The 23,168-nt window shown below is 35.9% G+C and overlaps 1 protein-coding gene across 3 annotated transcripts in view; it reads left to right on the top strand.

Annotated features, from left to right (window-relative positions):
• The window catches only part of KCNT2 (potassium sodium-activated channel subfamily T member 2), a gene marked incomplete at its 5' end in the record, with an annotated part of 158,319 nt that overhangs the window by 118,568 nt on the left and 16,583 nt on the right, over positions 1-23,168 (top strand). For 2 of the 3 annotated variants that reach the window (XM_082484518.1, XM_082484517.1), the window contains 5 exons: positions 4,561-4,695; positions 9,837-9,948; positions 17,317-17,418; positions 20,258-20,341; positions 21,731-21,859. In XM_082484518.1, coding sequence (XP_082340644.1) covers positions 4,561-4,695; positions 9,837-9,948; positions 17,317-17,418; positions 20,258-20,341; positions 21,731-21,859 — 562 coding nt within the window. Of the gene's footprint in view, positions 1-1,309; positions 1,382-4,560; positions 4,696-9,836; positions 9,949-17,316; positions 17,419-20,257; positions 20,342-21,730; positions 21,860-23,168 lie in introns of all 3 variants that reach the window. The other variant, XM_082484516.1, reaches the window with a different exon arrangement.

Genomic DNA, 23,168 nt, shown 5'->3' with positions numbered 1-23,168 from the left:
ACACAAAAATGGAGATTAGCCATATACACAAAATTAGATCAAACTATGAATCAAAGAAATGGCAGTAGCAGAAATTTCTTATAGGTTGTGATTGCAGGCTGATGCTTCCCTTTGCATATATATGTTCTAGTTTAAGTAATTTATTATACAAAGGCCTTCTGTGAAGTGTCCCACTTTTGCCTCAGATAGCTCTTTAGTGAAGCTGTGTACACCTGTGTTTGCAAAACAAACTTTTTGACGCACATATTACGGCATAAAGTGAATTACGCAAATTGGGAAAAGCCTAAATTAGGCTAAAGGATTTATGATTTGAGACTATCCTAAGGTTAAAGATGTGGGCATACAGTGCCCTCTAGTGTTTCTTCTCTTTTCCAGCATAGTGCCTAAGTTCACATCAATACTATTGTGACATTTTATGGCTAAACCCACTTTTTATTAGCATAAAGTAAAAGCCACGTTGCTAATTAAACTAAAACCCTTAGGGTTGTCTCTCTCTACACAGCATTTGCAGTGACCCCTCTGAAGGGCCAGCATTCATGTGACCGTAGAAGCTAGCTGAAAAGCCAACATACTTTTCATACGTGCATGACTTGGAATCCTGGCTGCCATTCAAGTCAATTGGAATTTTGTAATTTACTTCATTAGACTTAGGAATTCAGCCACCTTTGATGAACATATCTATGTCTTGCTGTTATATTCCTATTTTCTTTATTTATCAAGGCAATTTGTTACAGTATGCTTATTCTGATATCTACACGTGACATGTTTTAAGATTTCCAATGTTTCTTGGTACATCAGAAGAAACAGTAAAATTTATTATTAAAGAAACAATGCTGCAAAATACAGTATCTTAGTGTTCAAATTACATTTTAAAAATAAGGTTTCATCTAAGATTGTCTCATTGACGTGAATGGAGCTGTTGGCACAAAAACCAAATGATGATTTGGTTTCACTTCACATTCTCACTGTTTAAGTACTCCTGAGTCATGCATTGGAGTATAACTTGGTGGTATGTCTCTGACATCGGTCATTTATTCTTATATTTGGAATTGTACTGTGCCATAAAATTTCTGATTTAAGAGGTGCATTTATTAATATAAGCATGTTAATTCTGATCATTCTTTATGATCACAGCAAACAGTTGATTCACAGCTTTCTGCAAACCTATTTTGTGTTTAAAGTGATATTATACTGCCAAAGTTTAAAAAAGTTATTTTTTTAAAAAACCTACCAGTTTATTGAAGTATTTTGGAAGAGATGCTGCTGTTGTGATATTGTGTTTCATTTTGTAATCCCATCTGCTGCTTAGGCCAGATATGCATTTTCTGGATGCAATCTGTTGGTTTCCAATGGTTTACTACATGGTGGGCTCTATCGACAAGTAGGTGAAATAACTGTTAGAAAACTTAACATTGTAGTGCTCAGTGGTTTGTTGGTTTGTTGTGTGTATCGTCACTGCATGTTTAAGTGTGTGTTGTATTTGAAGATGATCTTTTTGCATGCATGGTTTGTGTCTGTGTGCCATAATTTGGGATTTCAAATTTCTGGCTTATAAAGGATATCATTAGTGAAAAGTGTGACAGGGAACACAGGTTATTATCTTCAAAAACATAAGGTTAACACTTATTTAGATGCAATAATATTTTTCTACAAATTGCCAGATTATAGCCCTGATTCTAGTGTCGTTCCATACTTAGTTATAATTTGTTTGGGTTTACTGACCAGGGTTTTATAAAGGTAGCTGCAGAATGTAGACAGTCTTGAATGTGTCCAACAGTCTTCATCTTCTGCTACATAAAATATCACCTACTCCTACATTTCTTCACCTCTGCTAATATTTATTTGCATATCTTGGTTTAGCAACATAGATTTAATGTAAAAATCAGGCAGAAACAAGAGTAGAGCAAGGGTTCATTAGCATTTTAGTAAACTCCTGTGTGTAGAGTGTCAATTTAAAGAAGAAAATGGTTTACTTCACTGTATAGCTAAATTGAGTTGTGGCTACGAGCCCATTATACTCATTCCCTGGGTAGAAATAAAAAAAAAAAATATTATTTCCTGCCCTGAATTAACAGAATCCAGTTTTTCAATGAGAATTCTGGAGATTCAACATTTTTCCATCTCAACCGGTTGTAACAAGGGCTTTAAAACTACTTAAAATAGCGATACAGTTACTGATTTACCTTGGTGATACCATAGTCATTGTGAGATTTGCAAAGTATCTACAGAAATGTTTTTCACTTTCTACATTTCTTCCTCTAGATCAAAAATAGTCTCAGGTTGTTAATATCTACTACTTTCTTAGCTCTTAATTCCACAATAATTATAAAAAGAACTCATAACAACAGAAAAATTGCATTGACTCAAAGCGTCCAAAGTAATTAATAATCCAAAAATGTTAACCTGTTTTTATTAACATGGAAAATCAAACTTCAATTAAATTTACTGAGTTTATTTCAAAAAGGAAATCACCAAATCCCTCCCTAAAGGTGTTTTGTTGTTTTTAGAACTGAATGCATAAAAAATTAAGTGTGTAGTCTGTGAAATAAGTGATTATACAGAATTCTACAGTTTACAGTAATACTAGCATGAACTTTTGCATCTTTTATGACAATACAATCGCTTTAATTCCTGGTACAGTAACCAATCATATTTCATAGGGGTTTTTTTTTGACATCTGTTTTCATCAATAACAATATTTTTTAAAATATATTTCATACTTATTCCTTGTGTTTTCTTAAACATGTTTTTAAATCATGTACAATTAATAAAAGTTGATCATCTTTAGCTAAGAACTACACTATAAAATATGCAAAGTTTCCTTTCTTATTTAATGGGTATAGAATAAATTCCCAAAGTGCCACCTACTGCCTTTAATTATCTAACATATTTGTCATTTGGTCATCTAGCATGAAATATCATCATCTTAGAGAGAAAACCACCAAAGGAATTACTGTCATTTATCACTCCTTTTTGTTAGAAGTGGATGGCCTGCAGAAAAAATAGCTTTACCAAAACTCATAGCTGGGATGAACTTCATCAAAATATGTCATCAGGTAGTAGCTATCTGTTCTACAGGCTTCAGGTATAAATGATCTGTAACTGAAGAGGTTTCACAGCTCTGTAGAAATCTGAATAGTATTAAGAAACCTATATCTAGAAGTACCTGAGATTTAGAATTATGATACTTCTAAATCAGTATTCTTTAAGTTGTCCACAAATTAGCTATATGCAACTGCTAAAATAAGAATAGCTCTTGAGCTTGTGAAACATTGAAATGCAGAAAAGCTGGGTACGTCAGAATACGCTGCTACTTTCAAGGATCAGCTGAAAGACTGAAAAACCAGAAATACTAATTACTCAGAGAAAGCTCAGTTCTACTTATGCACTGAAATTGCTAGTATAGAACATGTAAAGTACAGCCTTTCTGTTGTTCTAGTCAACCATCATTGATATTGCACAGTATCAAAAATAAATATGTTATGTATTTGTTTTGGAAGAATATGCATAAGATATAAAATAAATACAACAAATTGGGAGAGGTTTCCTTACCCAAAATTTCCAAAAGGATTTATAATAGGTTACGTCAACATAGGAATGTAAGAAGATCATTACTGAAAAGAAAAACTGTATCAGGACAATTAAGACTTCATTAATATTATAGATTGCCAAATGAGAAGCAATTATAATGAAAAAATGTCTTTCCACCTTGGAAGTAACCAGAATGATGCAAAAATTTAGTTTTCCAATTTCCTTTGGAAACCATCGAATTCACCCTTTCTTCTTATTTTTACTGAATAATTGGTAGGTTCCTATCAGTCTTTATCATTACAGAAAAGTCCTTTCTAAACTTTTCAAAGAGTGCTTGGTTTCTATGGAAAATGTTGTTAAAATAACTGAAACAAGCTTCATTTTGGAAACAAAGCTATAAGAGGCATGATGGGAACCGTAACTCAGTTCTCTGTGAGTGTTTCCTGTGGTCAGGCTTCACAGGAAATACTGTCCAGCAGAGTGCAAAATTTTACTGCTGTACAGCTGCTCCTAAAAGCATCATGAGAACACTCCAACTCATAGATTAACCTAAAAAAGTAATGTATTAGATGTCCTGGTAAAACATTTATTAGCATTTTGAAACTAAAATATAATTGTGGGAAAGAGCAACCCAAAGCATTTATCTGGGTCTATTTACTGCCAAAAGTAACTGCAATGAAGCAAGTTGTTGCAGCATGGAAGGACATACTGTCTTTCCAAGTAACCATTAAAGGCTTATTTTAAAAAGTTGAAATAAATTTATCATTTTAGCAGAAGAAGAGGGATTGTAACAACCTACTGAAGTGCATTCTGTATGACTTCAAGGAAAATAATTATTCGTGTTCTATTCTATCAAGTCATTGACATGATAAATTTGATATAGATTATATTGGAAGTTATGATACGTACATAGAGATGAAGGGAACCAGCAACTCACCCTGTGATCTGCAAATTCCAAGCATCCCTAATCTTTTAAGTGGTCCATTTTTAAGTTGCTTGTTTCTTTCTCCCTCTTTCTCTTCACAAAAGCCTAGATGACTTATTAAGATGTGGGGTCACCTTTGCAGCTAATATGGTGGTGGTGGACAAAGAAAGTACGATGAGTGCTGAGGAAGACTACATGGCAGATGCGAAGACTATTGTAAATGTTCAAACGCTCTTTAGGTAAGGCATGCTTGCAATCTATCTATACATCCTCATTAATCGTGAAACACTTAGAGCCTTTTGTACTCAGATAATATTTTTTTTCTTTCTTCTACTTAAGTTTTCCCTCATATAAATTTGTGTCTTACATGGGCAAAATTTTTCCCACCCTGCTTAGCGATGCACTCAGAATCCTGAGATATTCTCCTGAAATCTCAGATAAAATTCTGTGCATCCCAAAACTGGATGATCATTTTAAAAGTCAACTCTCAGATTTGCAGGAAGGAGCAGAAAGCTTCCCTTGAAGACTTAGGACCAAAGATAGTTGAGAAAAGAATGTTTTCCTCAGTGCAGCAGTCTTTCACAGTAATGCTAAAGCCAGTATGGAAAGCGGATCCTTCTGCGAAGTTAACAGTAAATGTTCATATTTTGAATATTTAGTTTTGAACAAAAATTAGGTTTTCAGGCACACGTATGCAACTTTACATATGACAACAACATACTAAGAGTCATGAAAGAATAACAATACAGAGTAAAAAAATGATCAGTGTAGTAAAGAGACTGAGAAGCTGGTGCTGTGATGAAGAGCTAAACACACTGAGATTTCCTGTTCATTTGAGAACCTCTCCTGATTAAAGCCTCACTTTGTGTTAAATATCTTCATTCAACAAGTAGCAAAAGATACATGTCCCTTTAAACTGTGGAAAAAAATCTTACTTGCTTAAAACAAAACAAAACAAAACAAAACAAAAACCCTACACAAAACAAAACACACTACACAGTTAAGTATGAAATGCCTCTCTGCTTCCTGTTCGTTCTAATAAGACCTGGACAAAATTAAGTCCTTCCCTAGAGAATTCAGTATCATTCAATATTGCTGACCTTTTCTGTGTCGAGCTTTCCACGTAAGACCAGAAAGAGGTGCAAAGCAAAAGCCTTTTGAATCCACCCATTTTTTAGAAAACCGATCTCATTAGAACACAAGTATTTCAATTGAGATTTTTTTTTATATAACCTTGTGTGTGAATGCAGTTGAAAGCTGTTAGTGTTTCTTTATGTGCTCAAAAGAAGCAAAATCTGTGCTGCACAAGAAATTTTAGTTCTGTCTTTTTCTAACTTTAAATTTTTGAATTTGTACCCGATGCTAGCACAGGAGTGTGTGTTTCACAGTTACACCTAAATTTAATTTAGAATCTATAACTCCCCTTAATCTGTGCATCATTCAGGTCTACTCTTAACCATATTGTGTTAGGGTATCTCACTGAAGTTTTGACATACATCACTTAAATTTTTCAGAAATGCATTTTACCCCCATATATAAAACAGAAAAATGAGATGAAAAAAACCACCCTAACTTAGAAAGTACCAATTGATTTTTCCTGTAGTTGTGTTCTACTTTGTAAAATACTAAAAAATAACCCAACAACATAGTAGTGCACTACATAACATAGATATCCAGTCGAACTTACTATATAATCATTCAGTTGTCTTGCACAATGCTTACAACTAGATGGCAGCTTTAACTCATGCATGAACTATATACCTGGTTCAATATTTTAAGACATAGTACTTTTTACAAATATCGAAAGAAATCAGAATAAATGTCTTGGTTTAAGACTTAACAATACTTTTTCAGAAAACTTTGTAAACCTTCACAAGTAGTGAATTGTGTATTTTTTTTCTAATGTTTTTTCCCTAGAATACGTACAATAATTTCACTTCATTTTTGTATTACGTAAAAGTTGTAGAAATAAGTAAGCTTTGGGAAGAGGCATAACATAGTGGCATTTCCCTGTTCTACAGAATAAACTGCATTCATTGCACCAAGGTAAATAATTTTGTAAATTAACTTTAAAAATATCTTTAAAGGTTTTTCATTACTTAATAATGGCTACTAATATCAAAAACTAATGAAGAAGAGGCTGGACATGGTGGAGAACAACAGCACTTAACACAAAGTGTAGTGTTAAAGAAGGATTTTAAACAACTGGAGTTTTGCTAATATTTGCTGTTCTCAAAGATATCACGTCAATGAAGATTCCATTTAAGTCTGTCATTCATAAGACACAGGCTAATCTAAACCTCACTGGTTTGATTGACTCAGATCTGCTGACCTCATTAAGGGTTGTTACTGGCCTGAAAACTGTGATGTAAGCGTGCTGCAGTACTCTTTGACCTGGGTTGCCTGTTCTCATGTACCTGTTCTGACATTATTCCCCGATTTACATAAATCTTGCTTTGCCAGAAGAGTGTGTCCCCCACACACCTCAGAAGGCAGATGCATGGTTTATAACAACAGGGTTATTAACACCTTTAAGGCTAGAAACTGTTCCATATCAATTAGAACTGTGACACAACACTAACTTATCTGATTTAATTGTAGTTAAAAAGAGGAAAGAAGTGTGACTCAAATGGTCACACTGACTAAGAAAGGAAATCTTTAATCCTTTGGATGGTAAAGAACAAGTTAGCATAGTTTAAAAGTACAAGGAGAAATTGCTAGTTTTGGACTGTATCCTAGAGATGCTTTTCACTTTTTAATATGAAATATGAAGCTAATTATTGTCCCTATTGACAGGGACAGGTGGACATAAGTCCACCTCAGAAAAATAGTGGGTTTCCTCAAGCAGTAGGTCTGTGCTAGAAGGAGCATTTCTATTTACTCTTGCTTTCTATTAATTAATGGGTTTAAACATTGGTGTTCGGGAGGCGCTGTTTTTAAGTTTTTGTTAACTAGCATCTTGAAGGCGATGTTTCAAATACTGCCAGAAGCCTATTGACAGCAGTACACCTAGCAAGTGAATAGTTTGGCTGGTATCTAGCAGTCAGCACCAATTTATAGATAAACCAAATGAGGTGTTATGATGGCATTACATTGTTTTCTTGGTTTATCTTTTTGGTTCAGGAAAGAATTAGATGTATCTCTTGCTTGTCTGATTCCCAAATACCAGTTCAACAGCAACATGTGTCTTCCATCAGGATGATTAGGGGTTTCTCTGCCCCATCCAGTCCTTTTTTACCAGAATGGTATAGAAAAGAGGGATCTCTGCACAGCAGTAGCCTGCTCTGGTGCTGAAAGCTTGCGGGCAGTGCACCTCACACCTAGGGCAAGAGGCAATCTGGCCTGGACTACATGGAAAGTCATTTCCCCTAATTCCACTAAAAGGCGCTTATTAGTAAAAGAGGAATTTTAACAATAGCAAGTTTGAAACTGATTTTGTAGTCTAAATCAGTTTTGATATCTTGGTGATAAACTAAACCCATCTTTAACAGAAACCTAGTAACTTGCATTTTTTCTGTAAGTTGTTTTTATTTTATCATTAAATCAGCTTTTAATTTCCTGTTACTCTTAGTTCTGAATGTTATATTGTTAGTTTTCAAATATGAATTCCTGTCCTTTAATAGATCAACACAAGAAAATTTCCAGCCAGCAGAATTCTATGCTACATGATACGGAATTAATGCAGAGGAAATTTATTCTCCTTCCTCAAAACTTTAACACATTTGTTAAGCTACTTAATAAGTACAAGTTCATACCTACAAGTGTGATATTATCAGGATTTTTTTTTTAATTTCCATGAACAGTTCATGGGTTTTTATAACACACAGCATACAAGTGAAGATGTACCACGGTTGCATCTCAAGGGTGTAGTCATCATGTATTTAATCTATGTATGCAGATTCCATTCCCCAAGTGCTTAATCTTTAGTAGGACATAAGCAGACTTTGTGTAACAATACTGTAAGACACAGACTTTGGTACAAAGACTGTAAGAGCTAAAAAGGTACAGAAATTCCTGAGCATGCACAATGCCTTTCAAACTACAGTGCACCCAAATGGTCACTGTTAACTGATTCACATTCTCACCCAGTTTTCCAAGTCCATTTTTCCATTAAATGATCCCATTTAATATTGGATTATTCACAGGGGCATGATAACTGCTAACATAAGAACGGCTAGCATTCCTACCATCATATAATCATATGTTAAGAACACGTTTAGGATCATGTGATCACCACCAATGTACGTTTTGGGATCAGACCTATGAAACTGTATTGCAATATGGCATTAACACATATCAAAACTACCTGCCAGTACATGTTTCCTCATATTTAAGCTCTGCTGGAAATGCCATTTCAGTGAAGTTCCTCCCTACAAAAGTGAGGGAAAGAAACTAAAGACTTGCAAAAAGCTACATTGGATTCCATTTGACACTAATTTACTAAATTCAGCTTTCAAGAAGACCACTTTAATTTTTATCGGGATGAAACAGAAGCTGCGTTAATGATGTCATTAGTACTACCATTATCTATTGTCACATATAGATAAGTACTTTCAGGATCAGCAGAGCAGATTACAAATGCACATCTCATTTTCTGACACTAATCTGTAGAGTAAATACGCAAATAATAAACGGAGTTCTTTAGTATTTGCATAGCATAAACTACAAATTTCTTTCTAGTTCTCAGAGCCCTGAGAGCTGGGGAGGGGCTCTTTAGTCTGTGTCATGAAAATCTGTGTCATTCAGACAGAAGTTAAACTCTCTTCTTGTTTTTTGTTATTGGAAGCCTGAATTAGTGTTAACTTATAAATATTTTGTATATGTAAATATTTCAAAGTGAGAACATAAGTATATGTAAGCATACAATTCTATGAATTTCTCAGCAACTCCCAAGAAGTGTCAGTTTTCATCTATGGTGTTCAGTCTGTGGACAGAGAGCATTCAAACACAACTAAAAAAAAAGATCAAATGGAAAAAGTACATAAGGCAGTTCTAATGAAATGGTAGTTTACATGCAACCAGATACTAAGTGCAGGCTATACAGTTTTGCATTTTTTGTTGTATCCTACAGATTTGTGTCATTTTAGAAATTATTAAATAAAATTTCTATTAATGAAATTAAGTTGTTCCTTTCTAACATTAAAATGCTTTATAAGGTCAACCTTAGAATGCAAGTTTTCTGCTTTGTGAATTCTACAGAGAATATTTTGTAGTTTCCTCTGCTATTATAGCAGCATTTCATTGTGTCCAAAACCACCACAGGTTTCAGGCACTTCGTTAAAAACTTGGACATGAGTACAAGCTATAACATTATGTAGAGCCTTACATCTGTGAATTGTTATAATCAGAGGTATAACTGTTACATTCTTTTAAAATACAGGTTGTTCTCAAGCCTAAGCATTATTACAGAACTAACTCACCCAGCCAATATGAGATTCATGCAGTTCAGAGCCAAAGACTGCTATTCTCTTGCTCTATCCAAATTAGAAAAGGTAAGGAGATTTGCCTCCCTCCACCCCCAATTTAAATGTTATAATTTTAACACTTTTTCGGATTTTGTAACAAAGCTTTCAAAACAAGGGGAAACAGTGAAATGATTTTATGGTTGCAGAGCTAATGTAAAAGATTATTGTTTCCAAATTCTACCCTCATTTAAGAATGAGGTTAAGATTTGAGTTCCATCACTTTACAATAAAATACTAATCCACCAACCTTCTGGACAGACGTGGACACATAATTTGCTCAAGGAAAACAGAGTATTTTTGGATAACGGAATATTGAGAATTAATATGGTTTTCCAAGAGGCTACCACAGGCAATTAATGTGGAAAATATTTTAATTGACCAAACATTTAGAACATATACAGCTTTTATTATAATGCATCTTTTATTCCAATTCATTTTGAAGGCACTATAATATTACATATTCTATATTCCATGTCTCTGTATGGGGTATTTGCATTACTGTGGCAGTTTGAGAACAGAGGGCTGGAGCACCTTTCCTAGGAAGACAGGCTGAGGGAGTTGGGGTTCAGCCTGGAGAAGAGAAGGCTCCAGGGAGACCTTACAGCAGCCTTCCAGTGCTTAAAGGGGGCCTACAGGAAAGGTGGGGAGGGACTCTTTATCAGGGAGTGTAGTGATAGGACAAGGGGTAATAGTCTTAAACTGAAAGAGGCGAGATTTAGAATAGATATTAGGAGGAAATTCTTTACTGTGAGGGTGGTGAGATACTGGAACAGGTTGCTGAGAGACGTTGTGGGTGCCCCATCCCTGGAGGCATTCAATATCAGGCTGAATGTAGCTTTGAGCAACCTAGTCTTGTGGAAGGTGTCCCAGGCCATGGCAGGGTGGTTGGAACTAAATGATCTTTGAGGGTCCCTTCCAACCTAAACTGTTCCACGATTCTATGATAACAGCAATTGTTCTCTGTTGAGGCACAGTCCTAGTGACGATAAGGATAGTAACACTACTTAAATGCTGGATAAAACCTTCGTATTCTGTACATTCTAGTGCACGTGTTGGCATTTTCAAGCTGTGAAACAAGGAGGCTATACGGAGATGAATTTAATTTAATGTGCTTGTCCAAAATACCATTGCTAAAACATTAGATGGAGCATACAAAGTAACATTGTGCATCTGTTTAACTTGGCAAATTCAAGGACAATTCTCCTTTTCAGAGACCTTCATTGGTGATCTGACCCATCTACCTCTGCAGTCCACAAAACTTACAGTATCACCTTCGTGACTTTTCAGGCCGTTTTCTGAGTTGATGAGAGTAAGACAAATAATATCACTATGCCAATCTTCAAGAACAGAGATTTCACTCCGGTCATCTCTTTTTTCCCTTGCTATCAATCTAGATATTGCTAGGTTCTCTCATGTAGCCTTCAAAAATCTCTTCACCTCAGATATCTTATGTATCTTAGTAAATTTGAATTCATGCTAAAATCATTATCATTATACAGAATTAGCATATAATTGCCATTTCCTAGCTGTACAGTAAATTTCTTAGATTTTTGGAATTTCATATGTTCCTCTATTTACTGTATAAAGTTCGCATAGTTAACTGTAACATATATTTAATGGAAAACAGCTTTTTCATACAAACTTATCTTTACAGACCATCTCCCAGTTTCTTACATAAGAATCAATTCTGCAAAAATTCAGCCTGTCTAGATGGGGTAGGATTTGCATTAGAAGTCAATCTTTTACTCAGTTGACTATCATGCTTACATTTCGATCACAAGATATAAATATCTGAGTGATCTTTTGTGATCTGTTGACCTTTGCCTGAAATAGAACAAAGGCCTACTCTTATTTAGGTGGTATTCTGATAAGCTCGTAAAATGGAGAGCAGTGAGGAAGCCGGACAAAATTTGTTACGTGAAGAGAGGAGCACTTTGCAGTGGGAGACATCTTCATTTCAATTATGCCACTCCCACTATCCATTAAGGTTTGCTCGCATGGCTCCTCCACTTTAGCACTCCCTCACTCAATGGTAACTTCAGGAAGAATAAGCTCGAACTGGGTGGAATCATGCATTGCCACTTTCTTCTGGGCAACAAGTGCCAGCAGCTGGGTAGTGCCATCAAGACTATGTTCCAACCTAACTTAGTTCCTTGATGTACTGTAACTGGCACCTTTCTTTTTTTTTTTGCATAGTCCCTTAATCCATACAGTTTAGTGATAAGGAGAGGTAAGAATAATAACAGCTTTCCCGGTATGTGGTGTCTACAGTTTCTTCTGGAACACTCCATGGGCTGTAGGCTGTCTACTTCAATACAGTGAAACCAGGATTTTTACCTCAGTTCTTTTTCTTGCTTTACATAGGCTCCTTCATTTTTCCAGAAAAGGTTCTGGAAATCATTAGAAATATTTTAACTTCTTCCCTATCTTTGTTAATTTATTGTGCAAAAGTACAGTTGTGAATATAGGTTGGAAGCTGAGCACTTAATTAACTCCTTAACCAAACTATGCTATGCTGAAATAGAGGTAGATAAATTGTCTTAAAGAAAGAACATTTTCTTCATTGCTGTTGAAGTTGCCTGCTGTTGATATTTCCTACTCGTTTCATCTTAGCGTTTGTCAGGAGCACTTTACAGGTGGTGCTGTAGTTCATTTGATGTTTCAAAACTCCCCCGTGTAAAATGAAAGACAATTAAAACTCGAGTAAAAATTACCTAATGCAATCAAATATACAGTTGATTGTTATTTCTACATTAAGCACCTCATTTTCAGAAAGAATAAATAAGTCGGGCAAGTTGCCTTCCAGTAGCACTGAAACACACGTGCAAAATTGACTTTTCAACCTAATGGGCTGCAAAAGAGTGATATGCAAATCAGAAGTCCATCTGCTGTTGCAGCTGCAACTTTCCTTATTTTAGAGATAAATAAATCTGAACACCAAACTCAGCACTGGCATAGGAGGAAGCAGTCGCCCTTATATGACAGAGAGAAGGAAAAACAAAACACCCATGGCCTAAATTTAAAACTTATGTTCTCCATTTGTCTTAAGTAAGAAAAAAATGAGGTAACCACTCTCACTTTCTTGAAAGAAAGGGTTTAGAATGTCGTGGATAAGATTCATACTTTAGTTTTCTATGATTTTTTAAATTTTTTTTTGTCTTCCAAGTAAATATTGCAGGTGTTAACTGAAGGATAAAAATTCCAAACCTTTAAAAGGTCATTTTAAAATATGTGCAAACTCCTATATCTTTTAATCAAACCAATACTGTTATTTTGTATCTTCCACAGGGATAAGCACGTATGTGTTTGGTGAGCAGAAGTCTGTCTGGGATGGCCCAGTATCTTTGCAGTGATAGTCACAAAGCCGGGCTGCTTTTTTTCACCTTCAATTAAGGATAGGGCATGCTGTCTTCATTTGTTTTTAAAATTGTTCAAGTTTTAAGCAAATCTGAAGTAACATTAAGTAATAGCAAGCAGTAATGATAGATGGGTTATAAAAAAGAGTGGTACCTCTTAATTAGTGTAAGTCTTATTTTAGATGACTCTCTAATGATTTACATCAGCTACAATCCTGAAACTGTATAAATAATTAGGATACACATTTGGCTGTTCAACCGGCAGGTTTTTAGAACGCTGTTCCAGATCAACAACAGAAAATGAATCCGTTCTTGCCAAAAAGGTAGAACAGAAGCAATTAAGAACATGTAGTCCAAAATATTGTAAACTCTTCCGGAGGTGAAGTGTTATCAATCCAAAATCCCTTATATCAAGAAAGGGACTGTAAAGAGGTTTCCACGCCCAGATTTCTGATGTCTTATATCTGACGTGGGCAACAACTGACATTTACCAAAACTAACAGTGCAGGGAACTGACTGTTCCCTGTAATAAGCCACTGTCACCTTTATATGTTCTTGCATGACCCCTAGCCCCCCGCCCCCCCATCCATGCGTGTTCATTAAAGCAACTTTGCATTGTTTGTACACAACAATTACAGGTTATCATGGCAGTTCACATATTACTGTCTGTATCGGAGGAGAATATATTAAAATCAAGATGCACCCTAGATCTCTTTCCACCTCTGACAGAGTGGCCAAAACAGGGCTTCAGGTTAATTTGGGTTATTATTGGTATCATAGAATTAACTGCTATGAGTAATAGATATTTATTTAGAAATAGTAAAAAAATAAAACCATGACGAACCTTAAAAAGGATTTCATACAAATATAAGTTGAGGTGGAAAAGAGGGAAATAAACTGAAAAGCTTATGAACTTGACCTTCTGGGCAGATATTTTCTGGTATTCTGACAATATGCAAACCCAAAAAGAAATAGTTAATTAACTTAAATGGCCTATATGGAGGAAGCACATGCTAAGAACTTCTCAAAATCACAAGTGTACACCTGTTATTACTTAGAAAGAAAACAGTAAAAATTCTGTAATTCATGAATTGAGCAAGGCCACAACCGTAGGAAGACTGAGGATGAAGTAAAGATCCCCATCTATTAATAGCTGTGTCTTAAAATGTCATTTATACAGCTGAAGTTCTACAGGATGCACTCATGCCACTATCTTTTATTTATGTTTCTAGAAATGATCTATGATTTTCTTTAAGTAGTTATATCACCTTTGTCATTAATTCCAGAAAGTGTCAGAGAAGGAGCTGCTGAGCATCACTTATTGTGAAATAAAACTGCTGGGACATTCTGGCACATTTCTGGCTTCTACATCTGCAGCATTCTCTCAGAGGCAAATAAGTCTGCAAGTAATAAAGCAGAACTTAATGGAAAGTGCCTGAGTAAGAATTGTATTTCTCAGAAATCTCCTTTAAGCAAGAATAAAGAAGCAGCAAGCCTGTAATAAGAAATGGAAGGAAACAATATAAGAAATCTGAAAAAAAAAAAAAAAAAAAAGAGGGGGAGAATAAATTTCTAAGCTTCCTTTTTTAAATAAAACGAATATGAGCAACCTTGTGTTTATCTTCAGAATTTTGGATATAGAATCAAATTATTCCCCAAATATCTCTTGCCTTATCTCACCTTTCTTGGCACAAAACCAGAATCTGCTGCAAATTTCTCTAAACAGATGGAAGGATAAAAATAACACCTGAGTCACAATAGGAGCCACTTCACAGCCAGTTCCCTATAAAATATTTTATGGCATGAATCTAAAAGGATTTAATGTAATGTATGTTATAATATGCATGTAGCTTTAATTTTGAAGTATTTTTTGTAAAACTAATCTTAGTTCTTTTCCAATAATTCACAGATAAGTTTTCATTCTCAATAGCAATTGAAGAAAAATATCTTCTACTTTGTCTGACTGCACTAAAAGCACTTGAATATATGAGATCAAACTACAAAAGAAATACATAAGTTCTTGTTTCTGTGGCTTACACCAGTAAGCACAACAGTATGCTTATCTAGGTAAAAGCATTCTTTGTACAGTTAGACTGCTTTCTTCTTCAGCTGTCAGAAGTACACAACTTGCTAGAAACACTTCTTTGCTGCTCAGCCATCAAAGTACACACACGTGTGTGCATTTGTGTGTGAGAGAGAGCACGAGTGTATGTGTATGTATGTGTTTCTCATGGAGAAGAAACTCTAATACAAGCCAGTAGTATTTCGTCAAAACATAGAGAGTGTTTGGAATAAAAAAAAAAAAAAATCCTTAAAAATTTCAAACCCCCTTTAATCTGAAGAGATTGACAGAGGTGACATTTTATATAGGATAGATTATTGTCATATTTTTAGGAATTATTTGCTGTATATTTTTATCTGGACTTGAAATTACGTGACATCTTTTTCAACTCCATTCATACAAAAGCCACAGAAATCAACAGGCACAGCCAGACAATCCAACAATGACAAACAGGGGTTAGAATGCTGCTGTTCAACAAAACCATTAGTAAGTGCAGACTGCTCATTTGCATATCACAGAATCAGATCATGGTTAGGTTTGGAAGGAACCTCTGGAGGTTGTCTTGCCTAAGGGCCTAAGGGCTCAAGCAGGGCCACCTCGAGACAGTTGCCCGCGACAATATCCAGAGGGCTTTTAATTATCTCCTAAGAGGGAGACTCCACAAACTCCCTGGGCAACCTCTGCCAGTGCTCAGTCACTCTCACAGTAAAAATGCGTTTCCTGGCATTCAGAAGGAACCGACTGTGTTTCAGCTGGTCCCCATTGCCTCTTGTCCCGTCCCCTAGGCACCACTGAAAAGAGCCCATCTTCTCTACATCCTCCCTTCAGGTATTTATACATATTGATGAGATCCTCCTGAGCCTACTGTTCTCTGGGCTAAACAGTCCCAGCTCTCTCTCTGTCTTTCCTCATAGGAGAGATGCTCCAGTCCTTTGATCATCTTAGTGGTGCTTTTCTGGACTACCTCCAGTAGCTCCATTTCTCCTTGTAGTGGGGAGCCTAGAGCTGGACACAGCACTCCAGGTGTGGCCTTACTAGTGCTGAATAGAGGGCAAGGATCTCCTCGCTCGACCTGCTGGCAGCGCTTCTCCTAATGAAGCCCAGGACACTGTTAGACTTCATCTCCACAAAGGCACACTGCTGGCTCATGTTCAACTTGGTGTCCACCAGGACTCTCAGGGTCTTTTCTGCCACGCTGCTTGCCAGGCAGTCTTTCCCCAGCATGTACTACTGCGTATATGTGGTGGATGCAACTGTCTCAATTCAAAGACATGTAAAATTTCTGTACTTTGAGAACATCTCTTCATGACATCTCTGAACTGAAAGCTTGATATTTCCTCTCTTCTTAAAAAGTAACAAAATCACTTCCAATCTGTAGTTTTGCTCTCTGATGACTGAAGGATTAGGAAGCACATTGTGGTGTGATTCCTCTGCAAGTGAGATGCAATAAGAAAAAGGCATATCTGTAGTTATGTTTTTCTGCATCCCTTCCCCAGAAACATCGCAGCAAGAAGTTTCTACCTCAGTGCATGTCTGATCTTGTCTTACATCCTCACACTCACTGAAATACCATTTCTTTCCTTTTGCATCAGATTCTCTTCATGTTTCATGTACCTCTTCCTAGTAGACTTTCTGGACCTGAATGAGAGTCCACTGTCAGCATCAAGGAATTGGAGCAGGAATAACAAGAGCTTTGCTCTAAGCACAGTTGAAATCCCTCAATCATTTTTAAAATGATCTGGTAGAATATGCCCATGCAATTTGAGATGTGATGATTGAAACAACGTATGCATTAAACAAAATCTTTCAACCTGAAAAGCTGTAAGTACTGAACAAAGATGCTACATATTTGTAGAAAGAAACTATATCCAGAATAAAGGGATTTTACATTTTTGACCTCTCTCAATTTGATGTTTTTATTACAGTCCTTCCAAAACCAGCACTAAAAGTATTTTCTATTTTTTAATACCTTAACAGAAAGAGCGGGAGAAGGGATCTAATCTGGCATTTATGTTTCGACTGCCCTTCGCTGCTGGCAGGGTTTTCAGCATCAGTATGTTGGATACGCTGCTTTATCAGGTACTATGAACAATAATGTGACTTAACACAGACATGAATTGTTACCACCTATTTTACTGCACTTAATTGTCAGATGTCCCTGTTTTCCTACATGTAAGCCATTAATAATGTCTGTATCAGGAACAATCAAAGGTGAAAGACAACGGAGCATGTTCCACATGACAGTACTAGCTCAGTTACCAACCCAAAACCCCTGTCCTTGCATGAGTTCTGTTGTTAAACAAGACAATACTGTTTGTGAACCTCTCCACACTCAAATAAGTGGAGTAGTTTGGATAAGGCATACATAAAATACAAATTATACAGACTAATAACGCTAGTACTCTGCAACAAAAAGGCAGTGCCCATTCCCACAAAGTAGTGACTCTAATCACAAAAATCAACAGAATTACTTTTATAAGTAATTTATCAGCCATCTGCATTTGCTGATAGAGCAATTACTTCATCAGGTCCTGTTCTCTTACTCGTGTTGACTAGACCAGTTATCATATCTTAAAGTAACCCATTCTTGTCCTAACAAGAAATATATGCTGTGGTTACAAAGAGACAGTGGGACAAGAAAAGGCAGCACTGAACTTCGTTGCTCAAGAATCCAGGACAGACCTCCTCATGCAAAAAGAAGTGTTGGCAGTCAGTTGGGACAAGGGAAGGCAACAACATTAGATGATATATCAGAAAATATGGGGTCAGGAGAAATGGAGGTAGTAGTTGCTGGTTTCAGGGTGGAAAAGCAGGAGAATAGTGCCCTTGCTCCTCAGCAATGACAACCTTTCTGCACACCCTGATACATTGAGATGCCCAAGCAGCAGCCTCCAGCACTAATCTTCAAGCATCTAGTTATGCAGAATAAGTGGCAATACCACCGTGGCCCATGTAGTCTGCTCACCTAAGCAGCTACTTACTTTGCCTATACCCAGAGGCAGCCTGTGGATGCTTTTGTCTTCAGGCACTAAAAGTTCTTTCAGGGACATTTGTTTACTTGGTCATTTGGTTCATGAAAGGTGTTCTTTCACCTCAGTTCTACTTCCAAATAAATTCCCTGAAGGCAAATTGAACATAAATAGAAAAATTCCTGGAGTTAAGCTTTTCTCAAAAAGTCATTAATATATGAAACAATCATGTATACGGGCGGGTACGAAAAGCAGATAAGCCAACAGATGTGAAGTCATTTATCAAATTCTAGATGGTTTAGAAATAAATATTATTTGCTTACAAAACATGTTTTTAATTATGTTGCAGAATATCAACATCACATATGACAAAACTTTTTTAAAAAGTAGATTAAGACACCTATATAGAAACAGATCTGTTATCATCAACAACTACTGCCAGCACATAAGTAACCTCAATATTTTATACTTGCTCCGAGACATGATCAGTCATGCTATGACTTGACAGAGTAAAACCATTCACCAGAAAGTGTTTAAAACAAACCCCCACACTCACTCATTCTCACTCAAATTTCACCCATTCTTTCTTCAAACTCCTACTGCTGAGGTGAACTGTCATTTTTCTACAATTATTTTTCTTATTCCAAGTTAAAAATACAATGACAGCAAGTTCTCTCTGTTATTTTTCACGGTCCCATCCTTTTCTGTATGACATCTTATTCTTCTGCATACAAGGAACAGAAGACATGACATGGGAAACAGCAGGGTTCATCTAATGCTTCCTATTTTAGGCCAAAAGAAAAGCCTTTACATTATCTTTAGGACACTGACTGAAAAATAAAAACTTGGTCTAGCAAAACCTTGTGAATACACTTGCTAATCTAATGATAATAACATAGTATAAATGATGCAACCAAGATAACAAATAAGTGAAAGTTACAAAAAAACTTGCTCTTTTCAAGAAGATGCTCATTGGCATTTACCCCATTACAACTGGAAAATTACCAGTACAAAAATTAAAATAGTTGAATCACTATGTATCAAAATAGAGCTTCTGAATTTAAAGAAATACAGATGCTATAACTCTAAAGGATTTATATAACACCTTTGTAAGTTATTTCTTTATCAAAACATATTTGCTAACTCCGTATTTGCATTAAGCCAAAAGAGCTAATTGCAAGTTGTGTTCCAAGAATGCACTGAATGCTGCCCTGCTACACCTAAGAAGAGGTGGCAATGAACAGTCCTACTACAGTTAGCAGGGCACCCACGCGGCCCTCTGATCCTAGCAGCCCAACTCATAAGGAGAAAAAATATTTGTGATTTTAGCTGATCTAATGTCTGTTCCCGGTTTTAGCCTACACTTCTACATTTAGCTTAATTTCTACCTTTTAACCAATCAGAGAAACAATTCTGTTAGCAGAGCAACAGGTCTGACCTGAGATAAGGCAGATCAACCGTTAAAAAACATAGATGGATTGGCAAAGGCAAATGACTAATTTGGATTAAAATATTAGTAGTCTCACCTTAGTTTAACCCACTACTCAGTTCTGCAGACCCATCTACCATACAACAGCATTTCTTTTGCACCGAAGCATTGATTATTATAATTTCATACCTAATAAGGATAACACCTTTCTTCCATTGGTCTTACATCTACATTTGTCTTTGCTTTCATAGTGCCTTATTGTGCCTTAGTGTCTTTGAATCCTGTATGTACATTGGCTGCATATGCAGAAGCAAATAAGGAAACTTATTTTATGTAAGTAAATTCAGCACAAGGAAAGGGATAGCTATTTCTACAGTGATTAAGATACTTAAGAAGACTGATTGTAAGGGCAGATGTACAATTTATTTGAAATTCACACATGGTGCTAATGGTTACCTGCTCATCTGTTCATTAAAGATTTTTTCTCTCTTTTCCATCTCTCCTGTTAAAAATCTTGCAGTCATTTGTGAAAGATTATATGATCTCTATCACAAGACTTCTGCTGGGACTTGATACCACACCAGGATCTGGGTTTCTTTGTTCTGTAAGTTACTTAAAAAAAAAATAAATACGATTACAGAGTACCAGAGAAGATTCTGCACTGTCTGCAAAATGCCTCTACATTCTTTGTATGGCACTTCCTTTTGTGAAAGTCCAAGAAAGGCCATCTGTTTCCTTTTTCACCAGGGGAGAATACAAGAAAATTAGATAGAAAATATACCTGTGTTTAGTTACTTCCATAGCAAAAAACGCTCCCCCCAAGAAAACACAATACATTCTATAAAGCACAAAGGAAAATAGGAAAGACAGGAAAACACAAGAAAAGTGCATTTTATATGAAATAGTCCAGTTCAGCAGTGGCAGTTCAGCAACCAATTTTAAAAATTAAGTATATGAAAACCAGGAAGTACAACCTGTATTGTACAGGCTGGTTACATTTACACACAATGCTGTTTCACAATACCCGTTTCCATCACAGGCAATAAAAGGCAGAACTGGATTTTACATAAAGATAAGATGTAGTAAATTACTTTAGGTGTCAAAGTTCAAAAGTCATCTTTTTATTATGTATGTCATTACTCCCCAACGCAGAGTTTATTTTTGTATCTTTTTTTTATATGTATATGTGTACACACAAAAAAAAAACCCAACCCATAAAATGTTATTTTTTATTAAAAATAAACCCCGCCTTTATGTTTTCTCCCACACCCATCACATCCCATGTGGCAAAGAGATGAATAGAAGTTGAGTTATTTACAAGTTGCTTTCTGTGGAACTATAAAGAATTGTGGGATGTTGTTCTTACAAAGGAAGCTATCAGTGATGATTTAAGGAAGTTGTTTAAATAGAAACCAATTATGTATTTGTTGGTTAATCATTAAGCTTTTTTAACAGTGAATGCAAGACAGTTGAATCTCTGAAAAGAGGCTAACGTATCTTGAAATAAAGCTAGTTAATAGTAATGAAATACTTGACGTTAATTTAAGACTTTCTTATGCCCAAATATTCAGCTTGCAGTCTAGTGGACAGTTATCTGGCTGCATTCAAAATACTCGTGCATTCCTCAGTCTGTCCATTACCAGTTTCTTACTGCTGCCAATATTTAGTTCACTCTTTTATATTTTAGTCAGATATGAACACTGGGTGAAGGATGCCATATAAGTTTTTAAGTAATTTTAAAACAAGAACAGAGGTAATCTCATAAGACTGAACCATTTGCACTGCAACGTCTCCAAAACAGGGAGAGAACAAAAGAAACACTGTCTACAAAATCAATAGAAGTTCCAGATTTGTTGTGGAGCAAAGGTGCAATACTACAATATGATCATTACCAGCTAGTGTTTAGTTTTAAAATTTTTTCAAGAGTAGTATAGTGAATTAGTGATAAGCCCTCAAGAATTAAAAGTCCTCCTTCCTATTATTATTTGTTCAGATGAAAATCACAGAAGAGGATCTATGGATTAGGACATATGCCAGACTATATCAGAAACTTTGTTCTTCTACAGGAGACATTCCAATTGGAGTCTATAGAACAGAATCCCAAAAGCTTACAACATCCGAGGTATGTCAGTTTACTACAATTTTCTTTGGATTTGATTACAGAGTATACAACATTCTTTGGTCCTCATAAGAATGGGAGCCACTTATTTAAAGAATATTGTGAATGCCATATCTGCAAATGCACGGAATTCCAATAACCCCCAAAGATCTTTCTCTTCTGACATGTATATGGTCACATTAACTCAGGGCTCACATTCATCCCCGGACTTCGTGAATACCCAGACCCAGTCTACACACTGACTTTCATTCCTGTGCACGCCTACAGAGAACTGCCCGGTTGAAAACAAGGGGCAGTTCAGGCACAGACAGGACAGACTAAGATAGCCTGAGTTTGCATGTGGTGACTAATGGCAGTATCCATTACAAGCTATACGGCCAAGTTCTGTATCAGGTGTGACAAGAATGTCAACGCTATATCTCAAAACCAGTGGCATTTCAGCGTTCACGTGAATTTCTAACTAGAAACGAGCAACAAGAGAATAAAACAATGTTATTAAAAGTATTGTGGGATTTTTCTAAATTTAGCTGCCAAACAGTGGTGGGTTTTTGTATATATGTATTTATGTGTCTACCATACAAATGTATACTTTTTTTATATATATAAAAAGAATGACAAAAATAGGCTTTCCTAACTATTTGACATACATTTGTTTGTTTGTGCAGCTTTTATTTATGTCATGTATAAGCCATTTGTTTACGTGACCATTAATACCACCATCTCATTAAACCATGACTCAAATACAGCTCTAAAATGCAAATGAACTGTCTTTTTTCTTCTGAAAGACTCAGTTTACTGATTTCCAAGACAATTGTATTTTCTCTCCATATTTCAGAAAAATGTAATGAAACATTAAGCCATGTAATGCTTAACTGCAAGATTTATATCGAAGGAAGTACAAACATTCAGTTAAAGTTAATTTAAAAGTAGGGTTTACAACAAGCTTCGCAAGATTCCATGAAGTTCACTACTGTCTCTCTTTGTGGACCACCAATACCTCTACAGGTGGCTGTTAGAGCTTTGCCAGTGGACAGTGCCACTGCAATAATGTCAGCTGATTTTTTTAAATATTGCAGCATTAACAGAATCCATCAAAATCATTCCTTGGAGAAGGCAATAGGCAGCATCACTGCTAATATGAAAAAAAACCTATAAGAGTAACACTCATCTTTTCTACATGGATTTTTTTTTTGGCAGGGGGGTGGGAGGTAAGCATACACACTCAAATAAGTCTTCTGAGGCAAGCTTAACTGATAAATTAAAGATCTTTCAAATGTTTTTCTGAAAACAAGGTTTGGGACCATCAGTCACT

This window comes from Vanellus vanellus (assembly GCF_965231255.1).
Source record: "Vanellus vanellus genome assembly, chromosome: 5".
In the NCBI taxonomy this organism is placed as follows: Eukaryota; Metazoa; Chordata; class Aves; order Charadriiformes; family Charadriidae; genus Vanellus; species Vanellus vanellus.
The sequence above is the reverse complement of the archived record's forward strand: the minus strand, read 5'-3'. Positions and strand labels throughout refer to the sequence as shown.